This window comes from Mesoplodon densirostris, chromosome 4, assembly GCF_025265405.1.
Source record: "Mesoplodon densirostris isolate mMesDen1 chromosome 4, mMesDen1 primary haplotype, whole genome shotgun sequence".
In the NCBI taxonomy this organism is placed as follows: Eukaryota; Metazoa; Chordata; class Mammalia; order Artiodactyla; family Ziphiidae; genus Mesoplodon; species Mesoplodon densirostris.
In genome coordinates, this window is record NC_082664.1 from 47,000,815 (window position 1) to 47,017,126 (window position 16,312).

At 38.1% G+C, this 16,312-nt stretch overlaps 1 protein-coding gene across 7 annotated transcripts in view; it reads right to left on the bottom strand.

The window, feature by feature from the left end:
- Positions 1-16,312, bottom strand: part of KTN1 (kinectin 1) — a 120,870-nt gene that overhangs the window by 48,223 nt on the left and 56,335 nt on the right. For all 7 annotated transcript variants that reach the window (XM_060096173.1, XM_060096172.1, XM_060096171.1 and 4 more), the window contains 6 exons: positions 9,426-9,542; positions 6,841-6,981; positions 4,288-4,394; positions 3,339-3,471; positions 1,844-1,931; positions 292-458 (listed from right to left, as the gene is read on the bottom strand). In XM_060096173.1, coding sequence (XP_059952156.1) covers positions 292-458; positions 1,844-1,931; positions 3,339-3,471; positions 4,288-4,394; positions 6,841-6,981; positions 9,426-9,542 — 753 coding nt within the window. The remainder of the gene's footprint in view (positions 1-291; positions 459-1,843; positions 1,932-3,338; positions 3,472-4,287; positions 4,395-6,840; positions 6,982-9,425; positions 9,543-16,312) is intronic.

The window sequence follows — 16,312 nt, forward strand, 5'->3', positions numbered from 1 at the left end:
GGCGTCATTTTAAACAATGATTAGGCATTCTATTCTGAGAGCTAATTTACAAAGGAGAAATTAAGAATACATTGTACTGTTCCTAATCTAATACAAAAAGCATAAGACTGTGGGTGAAGGCATCTTTGAGCACATATTCAGACCATATTGTGACAACTCCTTGAAGATTAAATTAGAATTATTCATCTGCACTCCAGAATTAGGATAAGATAGGCTACCCTCTCTCTTCTACACAAGACACATCCAACCACTGCCCGTCTTTATTTTTTTTAAAGAGGGAAAATCAGATACCTGAACTTGCATTTGTAGAGACTCTTCTTTGTTCACCCTTTTTTGCTCCGATTCCATTAACTGCATTAGCCTTTGCTCCAACTGTTGTTTTGATACCAAGGTATCTGTCAGCTTACTATGCAGACTCTGTACTTCATTTTCTTTGGCCACAAATTTACTCTGTAAATCTAACAAAACATTGCATTTTACAAAGGTCTCTTCCTCGGCCTGGTTACTGCTACTCGGCGTTAGTGTAGGCACTGCCTCCTCTAGAATACCCTCCTTGAATCTCTCCTCTGCTTCCTGCATATGGCTCCCTTGAGCAGTCTATGCTTACCTTTTCACAGCACCTGCGACACTGTACTAATTCACTTCCTCTCCCAGAGAGTGAGCTTTTTGAGATCAGAGATTGCCTTTTCTCTATACCCAGAGCTGTACCCAAGGCTTGGCACAAAATACATAATCAATAAATGTGTTAAATGAATGGTACATGAATGTTTAAAACTCTTATATCATTTCTCGCAAGCATTCTTAATTTCCCCAAAGATGCTTTAGTAAGTTATTTAGTGAAAAAAATCAGAGGAAACCAAAGGTCTAAAGAGCCAAAACTCTGTATGATCTAGCCTTGTGTTTGGAACTATATTTTACTAACTCTCCACCACTTTCATGGGAGGAAGGGGAGTAGTGGAAACATAGATAAAACACACTAATACAAGCTCCATTATTTCCTAAATGAATTCATCGAATTAAGAATAAGTAGTGAAAGTTAGCATTTAAGTAGGCAGTTTTAAGTCAACTACTTGGAGACTTCCCTGGTGGCGCAGTGGTTAAGAATCCGCCTGCCAATGCAGGGGACACGGGTTCGATCTCTGGTCTGGGAAGATCCCACATGCCATGGAGCAACTAAGCCCGTGTGCCACAACTATTGAGCCCACGCACCACAGCTACTGAAGCCCGCGCGCCCTACAGCCCACACGCTGCAACTACTGAAGCCCACGCACTCTAGGGCCCACGCACCACAACTACTGAGCCCGCATGATGCAACTACTGAAGCCCGCACGCCTAGAGCCCGTGTTCCGCAACAAGAGAAGCCACCACAATGAGAAGCTTGCGCACCGCAATGAAGAGTAGCCCCCGCTTGCTGCAACTAGAGAAAGCCTGCGTGCCTCAACGAAGACCCAACGCAGCCAAAAAAAATTAAGTCAACTACTTGGAATCGCAATGCTCTTGCTGTTTTTCTCTTCACAATATAGGAATGAGTCCTTCTTAGAAAAAAAAAAATTAAATGAAGAACTGATCAAGGAACCAGAGGAAATAACTACAGAAAGGGAACATGCACAGGTTCCCATTACCCTATTTATTGACTATAACTTAATGCCTCAGACAAAACTAGAGAGCTTATTTTTAAAACCTTAAGAAATGTTAAAGAAATAAAAGTACTCGGAAAGTGTAAAAGCTATTTTTATTGACCTATAACCAAAATGCCAATTTACACTGTCTTCACATATGGAGAGGGGAGGAAATTTTACCCAGAATTACATACTAAATTTAAATGAATACCGCTTCCCCTTACCTTGCTGAGCTGCTTCATGCTCTGCTGTTCTCTTCCTGATATAGCTCTGGACTTCTTCCCACCTTCTCTCAGCTTCTTGCAGTTGAACCTGGAGAAAGGATAAGTCAGCACAAATACAGGATTCCAATTTAACGGAAAAAAAGCATCCTCTATCTTTACTGTTGTGACATAAAACTGCTTATTCCAACAACTAATCACTAGTCTCTTACATTTTAATAAGATAGGCAGATGTGCCCAGCCTGATAATAGGCACAGATATTATCAGCCACTGCCATTCTACCCTCCAATACACAGGATTTACAGATTGGAGATTATTTCAGAAACTCAATATTTGTGCTGCTGGATCAGTATAGCTACTACTATGGATATACCTGATTCACTTTGCTCTGATCAGCTTTCCACTGATCTTCCCTCAGCTGAAAGGCTTTCAAAAGGATAGTATCTTTATTGCTAAATTTCAGTGAGCACCTAAAATTCTTATTTTTAGGTATAGCACAACACTTCAATTATGACTATAATATTTAATGTCATTTATCTACTTATCCATATCCATAGAGCACAAACTTCCATATTTATAAATGCTACCAGCAAACACACCAGCAAGACAAATATTTACTGAAAGAAAGGACAACTATATCACTCTCCCACAGGGACCCATGAAAACTTCAAGAAAACAAAAATTATGCTATTTTCTGCATTCAATTATTCTCAAAGCCCTTTTAACCCCTACTACTCTAGAACTGGTATTAAGCTATACTGATTGTATCAATGACCTAGGTAGAAGTCTGTCAGATACATTTAACTTACAGAAATTGAACTATATGCTCAATAAATCCTCTCCCCAGTAAAAGGAGGAACAGACAATTCTACTCGTCACTCTACTCAATGTACAGAGGCTAAAAAGAGCAAGAGAAATGAGTCCACTCCTCTCTCTCAGTCAGCCTGAGCAACCCCATGCGTGTCTTCCTAGTATAAGCATCTCATGACACCAAGTGCCATTCTGGTGTCTAAAGAAACAGTGTGTGATTTTTTCCAACTATGGCTCAAGTGAAAGCAACTGGAGCACTACTTCGTCTCGTGCTAAAGGAAAGGAAAATCATCTATTCCAATGCCGGAATAAAAACAGGCTCTACTAAACTTACTGAGAAATCCAAGTTATGGATAAGCTATGAAGGTGATTTTAACTACCTATCAAAAATTTGATTTTTGCCTTACACATGTGGACCCTAACCTCCATATATATAAGATGAAATTCTACTCTGTATGCCTGTCCATCAGCTAATTTCAATTTTCATATCTTCAGAAAGTCTTTAACTTCAAACTCAAGCCTACATTCAATTCTTTCATTAGTGTACACGTTTCTACATAGGCAGAGCACTAAGAGCACAAGTCCCATTCAGCCTCAAACTATACTTCTCAAAGCTATATACCCTTTAATGTCACCAAATTGAATACCTACATTATTTATGAAATGATAAAGGTAGGAATATATCACCTTCAACTGAGTAACTGCCTGCTCAGCATTCTTCTTTTGGACTTCCTCTTGCTGCAGCTTTCCTGTTTTCTCAGTCAGCTCATTCACCAACCTAGCATAATCCTGGCGCAGTTTATTTAGTTCAGCAGACTGCCTGAAAACAGTAACTGGATTAGGAACTTCCATTACTACAAAACACATATAAAGAGTAAACAAAATATATTTTACATGAGTTATGCTGAGTTAGTAATTCCACTTATAGCTAAATGAAAATGAATGCTATAAGTGACTACTAATAATGAAGTTTGGTTGAGTGTAATCTGAATCATTCTGATGACAATAACACAAATACTAAAACTACTATAAAATAATCAAGAAAAACAGATGACCACACACTCTGAGCACGAATCAACAGTGTCGCCCTCAAATCAGTGTTCTGAAAATCTATTAAAATCAACCAGTCAGAATATTTATTCTATGTAAGCATGCTACTAGTCTTTTCTTGGACTGTTTGTCAAAGTACAGCCCAGAGCCAGCTAAATCACTATCACAAGGAAATGTGTCTTAACATGCAGATTCCAGGATTCCACACCTCAGAGCCAATAAATCATAACCTTATAAGGGTAAGACTCAAGAATATGATTTTTAGCTAACATGCCAGATGTTCTTCAGAATAATGAAGTTTGAGAACTAATGTTAAATGGAATAGAAGGTCTAAAACTTGTAAATTCAGTCTCACAAATTTATAAACTGTTCCACCGGTGGCACTAGTGTTTATCATACAGTTTAGCCAAAGAGGTTCTTCAAAAGCAAGAGGATAGTTTTAGAAAATTCATTTTAGAAACAAGTGTAAAAAACAAAAGTCTAACCAATTATTATCAAACACCATTTTGGTGACTGAAGAAAATACTCTATCATTCAATGAAAATACTCTGCCATTCTATTAAAAGTAAAGCATTTGCAAACATACTTGTTTTCTAGCTGGTTTGTAGTGTTGCTGACAGCATCTCTCAGTATGCCATTTTCCTGCTTCAAATGAGCTATCTCTGCCTCCATCTGCTCACGAACTTGCTGGAACTAAAATTATTTTACACACATAAAATTTAGAAAACAATGACTGCCAAAGCTAACTTCGAAGAAAATTATGATGAGAATGTAAAAAGCATCAATAGAATGAAGTCTGGATAACCTTTTCAAATAAATATAAACAAATTTAAAGGATAAATTTTGATAGTGACAAATACAAAGTAAACATAAGCTGCCACAGCACTCAAGTATGCAAGTAGACGCCAGCTGCTACCATAGGCAAAGTAAACACACTGAGATGCTGTTTTAGAACTAAAAGATGTTTTAGAACTCTTTCCTACACAATACTCACATAGAATTAATATGTCAATTTTGTGTTAGCAATATTTTAATGAAAGATTTTAGTAATCAAAAGTTTAAAAACTGAAAACATGTTCAAAACATTTACATTAAGTTACAAATTGAGCCATAGCCAAATAGATGGCAAATTCACTACACAAAAATCTACTTGCTAAAATATCTGGCTTCTTGTTTTTTAGTTCAGAATTACAGAATCAAAAGACAGAGAACACTGAATCTTATATCCCCACATCCTCAATTTAGTATGTGAAATAATCTTAATAATTTTTAGTAAACCTATTCAATTAAGAGAAAATCAAGTCTATGTTTCTACTTTTCAGAGAACTTATCATATGTAATCTATATCCTGGCCTCTATAAGCAATCAAGTTGAAAAAAAGAATCACTTCAACACCCTTAACCTTCAGTAAAAGATGTTGCTACATGTATCCCACTAATTTTCAAATGAATAGTAAGTCAGAATTAAGAAGAAAAAAGATCACACAAGGCCAGGAAAATCAGTTCTTCAATAACCTAGTTAATGGGAAAGAATATTTCAAATGGCTGGAGCCTGGGAAGATGGAGGATTGAGCCAAATTAGAGCATCAAAGTAGTGGATGCAGTAAGAACCTGAGAAGAGATTCATTCACTTCTTTATCACTATTAGTGGTATTTCCACAGAAAAAACTGGAACTTCAATACCAGTAAATGTTTCAGCAGACTACCAATGTGATCAAAGTAATATTTTGCAAATAAAAATCTGGTACTAATTACACATATTAGAAAGGAAATGAGAGACCTATTAAGGTGCTATAATTATGCTAGTATGAAATAAACAACTAGGGTCATATCTAAAAACTGAATGCAAGAACAACTAGAAATAAAGTATCTTTAAGATTTCAGAACAAATTGTAGATTGGGCAAGGGAGAGAGAAGTCAAAGATTCAAGCATAAGGATAATAATGCCTCAAAACATTAGAAAATAAAAACAACCTGACCAGAAGCAAGAGTTTGATTTTAGACATATGTTAATTTTGAGGTGACGACAAACACTTTCAAATTGAAGCATCAGCCAGCAATGTAAACAATTTCAAAAAGAAATCACTGGTCCACAAATTTCAATTAGAGGGAGTGTTAGAAGCCCACTTGACAAGCAGACTGAAACCATGTTCTTCAAAACAACAACAAAAATCACTGGTCCAGACCTAACCGAAATCATGAAAATGAATAACACTGTAAAAATAGGCAGTAAGCACTGAACCTTCTAATATGTTGAAAGAAAACAGGTGAAAATAAGGACCAGAGAGAGGTCACTTAGGCCAAAACCATTATCACTTTTCCTCTCTTCTCCACTCCATCATCAAGCCCTATCTACTATCTCTTTTTTATCAAACTCATCCCCTCATTATCCATGTCTGACTTAAGGTTCTTATTCTCTGACTTAAGATTCCTGCAAAAGCCTTTCAACTATCCCTGTTCCACTCTCCACACTGCTGCCACTCTCCATACTATGCCACAGTAATAATTTAAAATACTAATACAATCACACTGCTGGGTTGCTTAAACGCCTTCACTTGGCTGCCCAGTCTTCAGGGATATAAGGCCCTTTAAGACAAGACCTCTATCTATTTCTCTAGGTCTCTTCATTCCAGTCCTGATTCCCAAATACCACAACTCTTACTGTATTTCTCACAAACGGTTATCACTAGACGACCTATGCTGAAAACACCTGGAGTGCACTCATTAAAAAGCGCGATCCTGGGCCCCAAAAGAGACCTACCAAACCATCATCTCGTGGGATGAGAAGGAATTACACCAAGTAGTAAGTCTCATACCCAGTGCCCATTCATTCACTCGCTTTCCTGACAATGCCTGTTTCAAAAGATTCAACACAGTCTGCTTCTCATTTCTAAAGTCTTCCCTATCAATCCTTCTCTTCCCCACCTCTCATCTGCACTGTTCCAAAGCACCTGATGCTTACCTCTACTGTAACGGCGTATTTACTTGTCAACTTCCAGCCTCCCCAGAAGTTGCTTACTTAAGGACAGGGAGCCAGTTTAATTAGCCATTTGTACCAAAGCCCAACCCAGGGCACTTAAAAGTTTGCTAATTAAATGAATACAAATATTTAATTTTGTATTCAAAGAATGAAACTATACCTTCATCTGCATCTGTTGAGTCTCTTGGTAACTGACATGCATTTTGTTTTGAAACACATTATGTTCCTTTTCTAATGTTCCAATCCGATCTTTCATCCTTGCTATAACCACATTGCTTCTTTCCTTCTCTGCCATCATTTCCTAGAAGAGTAAATCAGAAAAAAAATATGAAAAACTTGTTATTTAAAAACATAAGAACAAGACTTTACTAAGAAGAAAACAACATCAGTAAAACAATCATGAATTCTTTTTTTAAAAAAATACATTTATTTATTTATTTTTGGCTGTGTTAAGTCTGTGTTGCAGTGCACGGGCTTCTCACTGCAATGGCTTCTCGTCGCGGAACACAGGCTCTAGGCACGCAGGCTTCAGTAGTCGTGGCACACAGTCTCAGTAGTTGTGGCTCGTGGGCTCTAGAGTGCAGGCTCAGTAGTTGTGGTGCAGAGACTTAGTTCCTCCGCAGCATGTGGGATCTTCCCAGACCAGGGCTTGAACCCATGTTCCCTGCATTGGCAGGTGGATTCTTAACCACTGTGCCACCAGGGAAGCCCAATCTTGAATTGTGAAATAAGTACTTGCTTAAAAAGCAAGGTCAAAGGTTTTTTAAAAAAAAATTTGTCTTCTGCATCTTACCTGCTCTTTACACCAATTCCCTTCATAAACACTTAGCTGCTCTGTTTACTCATATTTCAAATGCACTTTCTGGTTTAAGAGTTAAAGACTTGAACATGGAATAAAATCCTACATTCTAACTTGATTATGAGAAGGAACATTTTTTTTTTTTTTTTTTTTTGCGGTACGCGGGCCTCTCACTGTTGTGGCCTCTCCCGTTGAGGAGCACAGGCTCCAGACACGCAGGCTCAGCGGCCATGGCTCACGGGCCCAGCTGCTCCGCGGCATGTGGGATATCTTCCCGGACCGGGGCACGAACCCGCGTCCCATGCATCGGCAGGCGGACTCTCAACCACTGTGCCACCAGGGAAGCCCCCAAGAGAGAACACTTTTAAAGCCAAAGGTAATTCTTCATTATTTCCAGGTACCAGCTCTCTTTTAGGATACAGAATAGGCCCCCAGAAAAAAAAAAGCCGAGAAAAAAAGTCTCCATCCTAAGGTAAGAGATAAGGATAAGATATGTTTATAGCAGAATAGGGAAAGTAAAACTCAGAAAGTTTTATTATCTTCCCAAGTCAAACATTAAAAGGGTAATTTCATTTTGAGTTGCAAGTATTGTGAACTCCTAGGATAAATATTAACTATTAAAGTGCAAGAAAGCCAAGCAACTTTAAAGTTATCTGCAGGTATGATCAGTCCATTCTCCCTGCTCTAAGAAACTGTGACAAACTTTAAGATTTTCACTTAACTAACAGTTTGCCCATAAGAGTTCATTTACATTTGCAAATTGTTTTACTGATGTACATAATACATTTAGGGAAAAAAAGTATACACATCTTAAGTATACAGCTCTATGAGTTACACAAAAGTAAATAGTTTCTTTTTTTAATTTTGAAAATAATCAGAAAACTATAGCTACAGAAAACTACAGTAAAGTTTCTAATCTTAAGGAAACACTTATTTTAGCAACAACTTTGATTAATCTTAATCAAATGCAGTGAAAAATAAATTTATTTTTAAAAAAAATCAACCTGACCAACTTTTCCACTGACTTTTTTTATTTACCTCAAATTCACAGAAAAGATTTTATATTCAAATGAGGCCATTCTCATAATGTCATCAAGTAGCTACATGAACGACAGTGAAATAAACCTCATTTAGTCTACTGTATTTAACACCTAAAAGGAGAAACAAGCACTTCGGGAAAAATGAGACCACATTTACTACAGAATTTCAATTATGTTCTCAGTCTACATTTTTTTAAATATAACTGACATAGAATATTACATTAGCTTCAAGTATACAATATGATTCAATACTCGCATTTATTGTTAAATCATCACCACACACAGTTACAAACGTTTTTTTCTCGTTATGAGAACTTTTAAGATTTATTCTCATAGCAAGTTTCAAATATATAACACAGTATTAATAACTATGTTCACCATGCTGTACATTACAACCCCTGGACCTATTTATTTTATAAGTGGAAGTTTGTACTTTTATACTTGTTTAAAGGCCTTTTTTTTTTTAAACCTCTCGAAGTGAAAGGGATTTAAAGAACTTCACTGATTAAAAATTATATCACGAAAACCTTCATGAATAAACCACCTATGTAAGAGTTTCACATTTGTCCCATAAATTGGATTTAAACAAGATCACACTGAGTTTTGTGCTTCTATAGAATAATTCTAGGTCAGAACCAATTGAAACATGCTCCCCATGTCCACAGGCTTCCATTATTCAGAAATTAGTATACCTATAAGTACTGCTATTTTAAATTCACAACTCAACTGTAGGCTATAACAAGAAAGAGTGAGACCCCATCACCACCACCTAAATTCTAAAAGAAAATCACTTTCACGTGGTATAAATCTACTGGACAAATAAATCAGGAATTATGGACAATTTCTAAAATCCTTCATTGTATCTGATTTAGAAAGTATAACCCTTAAATACAAGAATGTCTTCACCTGGGTTAACTGCTTGCACCGATCCTTCATAGCAGCAGCATCTTCCTTCAGAGAAGTAAGTAACTTGTCTTTTTCTTGAAGCTGATGTACAAGTGCAGTCAACTCTCCTTTATTTGACTACAATTGAGAAATCAATACAAAATTAGTTAATAGTAAACATAGGCTAATGAAAATTATGAAAATGAACTATCTGATATCAAGTGTTCTTAGGCCAATGCACAGTTCACTATTACATATGAAGTAGAATAACTGCCAAACACTGGTCAGTGAAATATCATTCAGAAAAATCACTGTATCATTACATATTCTGATGCATAAAATAGGACACATATCAATCAAGAAACAGATTTTTACAAAGAATTATGACTTCCATTTTTAAACACAAAACCAATACAGTAATCTCTCTCTTCTCCTCCTAAAAGATCAAAAGAGGGGTATGAAACGAAATGCAAACTGAACCAAAATAAAACAAACATCTGTAACGTCAAAGCATAATATCAGGAAAGACTTCCGAAAGCAGTGGAGATCAAACAGAGGCTCAACAACCTTGTCAACATATACCCAAGACTACAGAGGTGCCATGGGTACATAGTTCTCTGAAGTTAACAGGAATATACTGAAAGGTAAAACCAACAATCCCCCATTTGACATCAGGAACAAGCACAAATATAGAAGGTAGGAATTTTCTTGGTAGGAGGTCTTAAGAAGCAGAAGTAGGAAAGAAGAAATCATACAGGTAAACTTTATTCAAAGAGAGCAGCTAATCAGTGAGGCAGAGTTAAGAGAGATCCTCTACAGTGAGACCCTCTGTAGTGAACTCTTATATGAGAAAAAGGAAAGGCTAAAAGAACTCATTTTCACACATAGCCAAAGGAGAACAGCTGGCCTTAGCCATTCATTATCAATCTCTAGCCACAGAGATGATCCAAGAGAAACACCCCTCACTGGAAGAGGAGTATTAATGAAAAAGAAATAAAACAAGGTCTATGTAAGATATGAGAAAAAAAGAAGGAAAGCAATAAGAAAAAACAAATGCCAAGTGGAGAAAAATCACCATAAAAAGATCGTCAAGAACGGACAAAAACTGTGATTAAAAAAAATAAATCACTTCGACTTTCGAAAGTCTAGCATAGCAACCATTTCTAGAAAAACAAGAGCAAAGAACAGAGTTCACAAGAAATAATTCAGAGGAAAGATAAGACCACAGAAAGAGATGAAATATGAGCTGGCAAAGCCCAAAGTAGAAGTAAAAGTAACACCATCTCAGAAATACAATCCAATTAGAAGTAGCAAACAGAAAAAGACATGTTGCTGAAAACACAGGAGAAGACACAGAGTTTAGGGTGGAGAGAAGTAAATAAAAATAAGAGGAAATAAACTAAAGCTTTATTTTTTTTAGGACAAAAATATGAAAGATAAAGACAATAGGCAAGGACGATCCAACTTATGCTTAATTGATACCCATTATTTCAATTCTTTTAAGGGACACTGAACCTCATGATTGAAAAGACATGCTTTGCCCAAGGGAATACTGATAGAAGAGTCAATGCAAAGCCACATTATAGCAAAATTCCCATGACTTCAAAGAAGCTGAATCCCTTGATGTTTGTACAGTACAGTGGACACTGGAAAGTCCAATAAATAATAAAAACTTGGTTGATTACCCAAAGGATGTTTTCATTGTGAGAGTGTATTTTGACAAAAATACATGAAAAGAATGCAAATTCAGGGGACTTCCCTGGTGGCCCAGTGGTTAAGACTCCAGGCTGCCAATGCAGGGGGCACAGGTTTGATCCCTGGTTGGGGAACTAAGATCCCACATGCCACGTTGCAGAGCATTTAAAAAAAAAAAAAAAAAAAAAAGAATGCAAAACTCAGGCTGGTCTCAGACTTCTATCCAGCGATAGGAATGTAGAGAATGGTAAAGCAAGCATGACAAAGTCTCAAGGAAAGAAAGTGTAACCCAGAAAAATTATACCCCACCAAATTATCATTCAAGTACAAAGACAATAAAGCAGCATTTTAACTTGCCAGAATTGGGGAAATACAGGTTCCATAAGCCCTTCTTGAAAAAATTCCAGAAAAAAAAAAAACAATTTCAGCCAACCAAGAGATGAATACAGAAGCTTATAGCAAAAGAACTGGTATCAAGCTTTGAACCCAGCATTAAGCTACAGAATTAAGACTGAAACAATCATAAAAATTATAGTCACAAAACAAACATTTGATATTGTAAGTATCTGATAAACAAATGCTGTAATTAACAGAAGTAGAGGGGGAAGGAAGAGAGAAGGTAGGAAAAATTTTAAATAGACTTCCTCTTGTTATACAACATGGGGCCAAAATAGTTACTAACTTAGAGTTGGAAAAAAAACACATAATTGAGGCAAGTATATTTAAAGGCCAACAAGAAATTAATAATCAACTAAAACTATCAAATACATTTTTTTGCCTTTTCTTTTTTTTTTAATTGGGGTATAGTTGATTTACACTGTTATATTAGTTTCTGTGTACAGTGAAGTGAATCAACTATATGTATACATATATCCCCTCCCTCTTGGACCTCCCTTGGACCTCCCTCCCAGCCCCCACCATGCCACACATCTAGGTCACCACAGAGCACCGAGCTGAGCTCCCTGTGCTATACAGCAGGTTCCCACTAGCTATCTATTTTACACATGGTAGAGTACCTATGTCAATCCTGATCTCCCAATTCATCCCACCCACACCTTCCCCCACTGTGTCCACATGTCCGTTTTCTACATGTGTATCTCTATTCCTCCCGTACCATTTTTCTAGATTCCACATATATGTGTTAATATACAATTCAAATACATTTTAAATGTTTTCTTACTAGTAATCACATTGAGTTAACATTTTTGAGCAATTATTTTATGCTAGGAACTCTAAGATAATACCTTATTATCATTCCCATTTTAGAGATGGGTAAACTGAGACACTGAGGTTAAGTAACTTATGTAAAGCCACAAAGCTCAAAGTGGCAGAGTCTAGATTTGAATCCAGGAAATCTGACCCTTGAGCCCAGGATCTTAACCTACACTCTAAATATAAAACAGAAGTGTCTTATAGCTTAAACACAAAGGCGTGTGTACATACACATAGAACATAACATCTCCTCTCCGACTCTGCAAAAGCCCTCTAGCTTTTACTCTGTTTTCCCCTTCCCATCTAAGCTTATTCAAAGTGGATACTGTCACCTTTCCTATTCATTCATCACTTATTTATAGTCTAGTACTCCAATGAAACTGCTTTCACTAAGGATATCAAATCCATTTCTTCAATCCTTATACTCCTTGACTGATCTAAAGCACGTCACTGCTGATTTTTCCCGCCACCCCTGAACTCTCTACCCTCCCTAAGCATCTGTGATTCCACTGTCTTCCTGCTGTTTCTCCTCTCACTATACTCTGTGGTGGCTTTCCCTGACCTTTAAATGTTGGTGCTTCTCAAGGTTTGTTTCTGAACTTTCTTACCACTCTCCACATCCTCTCTGGACTAACATATATCCACTATATGTACCAGTGATAGTTGATTACTTTCCGAAATTACTCCCATTGCAATATATTTTTAATACCAGAGAATTATATATTCAACTGTGAAATAATTATATCCATTTAAATGCTCAAAAGGATGCCTAAAACAACTTCCTAAATATTTTCATAATCCTCTACTCTCTCTTCCTTTGGCAAAGTGCTCATGAATACCATTGACACCACAACCTATCCAGTTACTCCAGAGCAAAAATAAGCATTCATTCTAGACTCTTCTTTAGCCACCATACCTAATTGGTCAGTAAGTCCTCTAACTCCTCTATCTCTATCCTACATCTACGCTTATATTCCTCCATTTATCTTCCCCCTTTCTCTGAAGTGGTCGTTATTAGGTGTGGGGATTCATCTACATCCTGGACCTTGAAATCTATTAAAAGGTCTGACCAAGAATCAATTTCTGCGACAGGAAAAGGGAGAAAATAAACTTACTAAGTCTTTCCCTGATAAGAGTGGATCTACAAGGGCACTGAGTCCCTGAAGATAAGAATAGAACCACACCATAAGAAACACAGCACAAGATTTTAATCGAAAGCCAAAGGTTCCAAGGAAAAGGGAAAAATGTAAAGTTTCAAAATATTTACTCTATTTCAAAACGTTATCTTTAACAGTTCCCAACTTCCTCCTTGGCCTGCCTAATATAGCTATCAAGGGGAGTCTGATTTACCACCCAACCTCTAGAGTTCAAAGCTGTCTCAAGCAATAAAATGACTACTCTTGCACCCATAAACCACCACCACCATCCTTAGTCAGAAGAGAAACATTTGAAGCAATTAATTTTAAAAAGCAGTGATTTCAAACAGGTAGTAACTCAGTTCAGCTGGAGGCTTTTCCCTGCAAGATTTTCCCAATCCTCACAAATAACCAGGAACCCTTTTAAGATATACACTTAGCCAATTAAAGTAAATCAAAAGATAAGTTCTTCAATCAAGAACTTCAAGAACGTTCCTTGCAAGAGAATAATCTAACTTTGTATCCAAAGTCACACAGTTATCGCACTTACTCTGATGATCCTCGAACACACCGTTTACTCCGAGCCCCTGCTGGCACCACGTGGAGACTGTCCAACAAGCATTACTACATTGTAAAATGCCACAGATTTGTAAAACACGTGGTCAATAGATACTTGGAAGTATAGACAGACGTATGCCATGATAAATGCTATATGACAAAAAAAATTCAGATGGTTATGAGAAAGAGGGAAGAGAATAATTTAGGAATTCAGATTAGCCTTATATGAGGAAATGATATTTAAATGGAAACTTGATGGAGGAAATAACCAAGGAAAGAAGTTAGGGGGTAGGGGCTTGGGGGTTTTAGGACAGTCTAGACAGAAGAGAATATTTGGTTTGCTTTAATGAGGGGATGAGGAAAATGCCATGAGATCAGGCTATAGAGAGAAACAGACATAGGCCTTAAAAGGAATCTGGATTTTGTTTTAAGTGCAAAGAGAAAGGCATCAAAGGATTTTTAAAGCAGTGAGTAATATAACCTGATTTACCTCTTAAAGGCTGCCTTGCAGTTGTGTAGAAAAAATAGACTAGAAGGCTACGAGGGAATGCAGAAACATCAACTAGGAGAATATTGAAGGTAATCAAATGAGAAGTGATGGTTTGGACTAGGATGGTCTTTAATAAATGGGAGAGAATTCAAGATGGCAGAGAAGTAGGAGGACGTGGAGTTCATCTCTCTCCACAGATGCATCAGGAATACATCTACAGATGCAACAATTCTCAAAGAATACCAGCTGAAGACTAGTAGAAGACCCTGGACACCAGACAGGACTATAAAGATCCCTGCATAACTGGGTTGGATGGCAAAAAGAAGGGAGAAGGAGAAGAGGAAGCCGGATGGGACCTGCACCCCAGGGTGGGGGAGCTGAAGCAGAGAAGAGAGTCCCAAATTCGGGGAAACTTCCTCTCCAACAGAGAAATCGACTGGGACAGAAGAAAAGCATTTGAGGCTGTTGGAAGAGGGTGAAGCGGCCAATCGGTGGCAGATGGGACACAGTGAGAAATACACAGATGGTCCGTACCGCAGCCCTACATGCCCTGGACTGGGACATGTGTTCACGGGTGTGCAAGGGGGCTGGGAGCTGAAGCATGGGGACTGGAGAACAGGCCCGGAGTGAGAATTACTGTTGGCTGTGGGGAGACAGACTGAGGGGACGGGAGGGAGGAAATCCGCAGCAGGGAATACCTACAGAGGAAGACTGGACTGCCATGGAAGCAGGGCGCTACTGCTGAGTAACACGCAGGGGGACAAGCCACTCTTGCAGCCTCTCTCTCCCTTCATGCCAGCACCTGCCGATTAGCAATAAAAAAAAAAGCCCCCTCAGGGATGGCCCTAGCGTGCCTGCTGCTGGGCTCCAGAAGAAGCCCAGGCAGGGCTGGCCCTGACGTACCGTACACTGGGTGCCAGAAAAGGCCCTCACTAGGGCCATATCTCTTGTGCCTGTGGCTGACGGCTCCCCTGTGCATTTGGCACTGCCAGGGCTCCCGCGATCCAAGCAGTCATACCACCTCTGCACTCTGTCCTCACTGGAGCAGACCCAAGATTTCCAAGGCAGCCTCAGGACCAGACTCTGTGGGTGGACCACACGCAGAGGTGGGGATAAAACCAAAGCTGAACCCCAGGGATGGGGCAACTAAGGAAGAAGATCGAAAACCTTTCCATCAGCTGTACAAGCTGCAGATTAAATCCCCGCGATCAGCTAGGTAGACCCTGCATCTATGGAATATCTGAGTAGACAATGAGTGTTCCCACAAATGAAAATGGTCTAGCTCTGGCAGCTGTGGACGTTGAGGACAAGCACACCCAAGAAATGGGTCAGATCAGAGTCTGAGTGGTCTTCACAGGGCCCACAACAGGTCCAGAGACCAGCCCAGAGGCAGAGGAGAGCCTCTTGGGGAAGTGGAGGTGGGCTATGGCTCACAGCGTGCGCAAAGACACTTTCAGCTGAGACCCCAGGGAAACATAACTATTACTATTAATTTCATTATGTTTTGATTCATTCTGTTGCTGGTTCTGGCTTTTTTGTTGTTGGGTTTATTTTCTTTCCTTTTTTTTTTGGTGTTGTTTCAGGATTTTTTTCTTTATTTAGTCTTTTGAGATCTTCATGTTCTATAACATTTTTTATTTTTATTTTTTTTATAAACTTCTATTTTTACTTTGCTTTTCTGTTGTTCTGTGTTCTTTTCCTGTATTTTTTTCTTCTGCTTTTTCTTTAATGTTTTTTTTTATATTTCCATTTCTACTTTACTTTTCTGTTATCCTGTGTTTTTTCCCTATTTTATTTTATTATTTTTTTAAATTCAT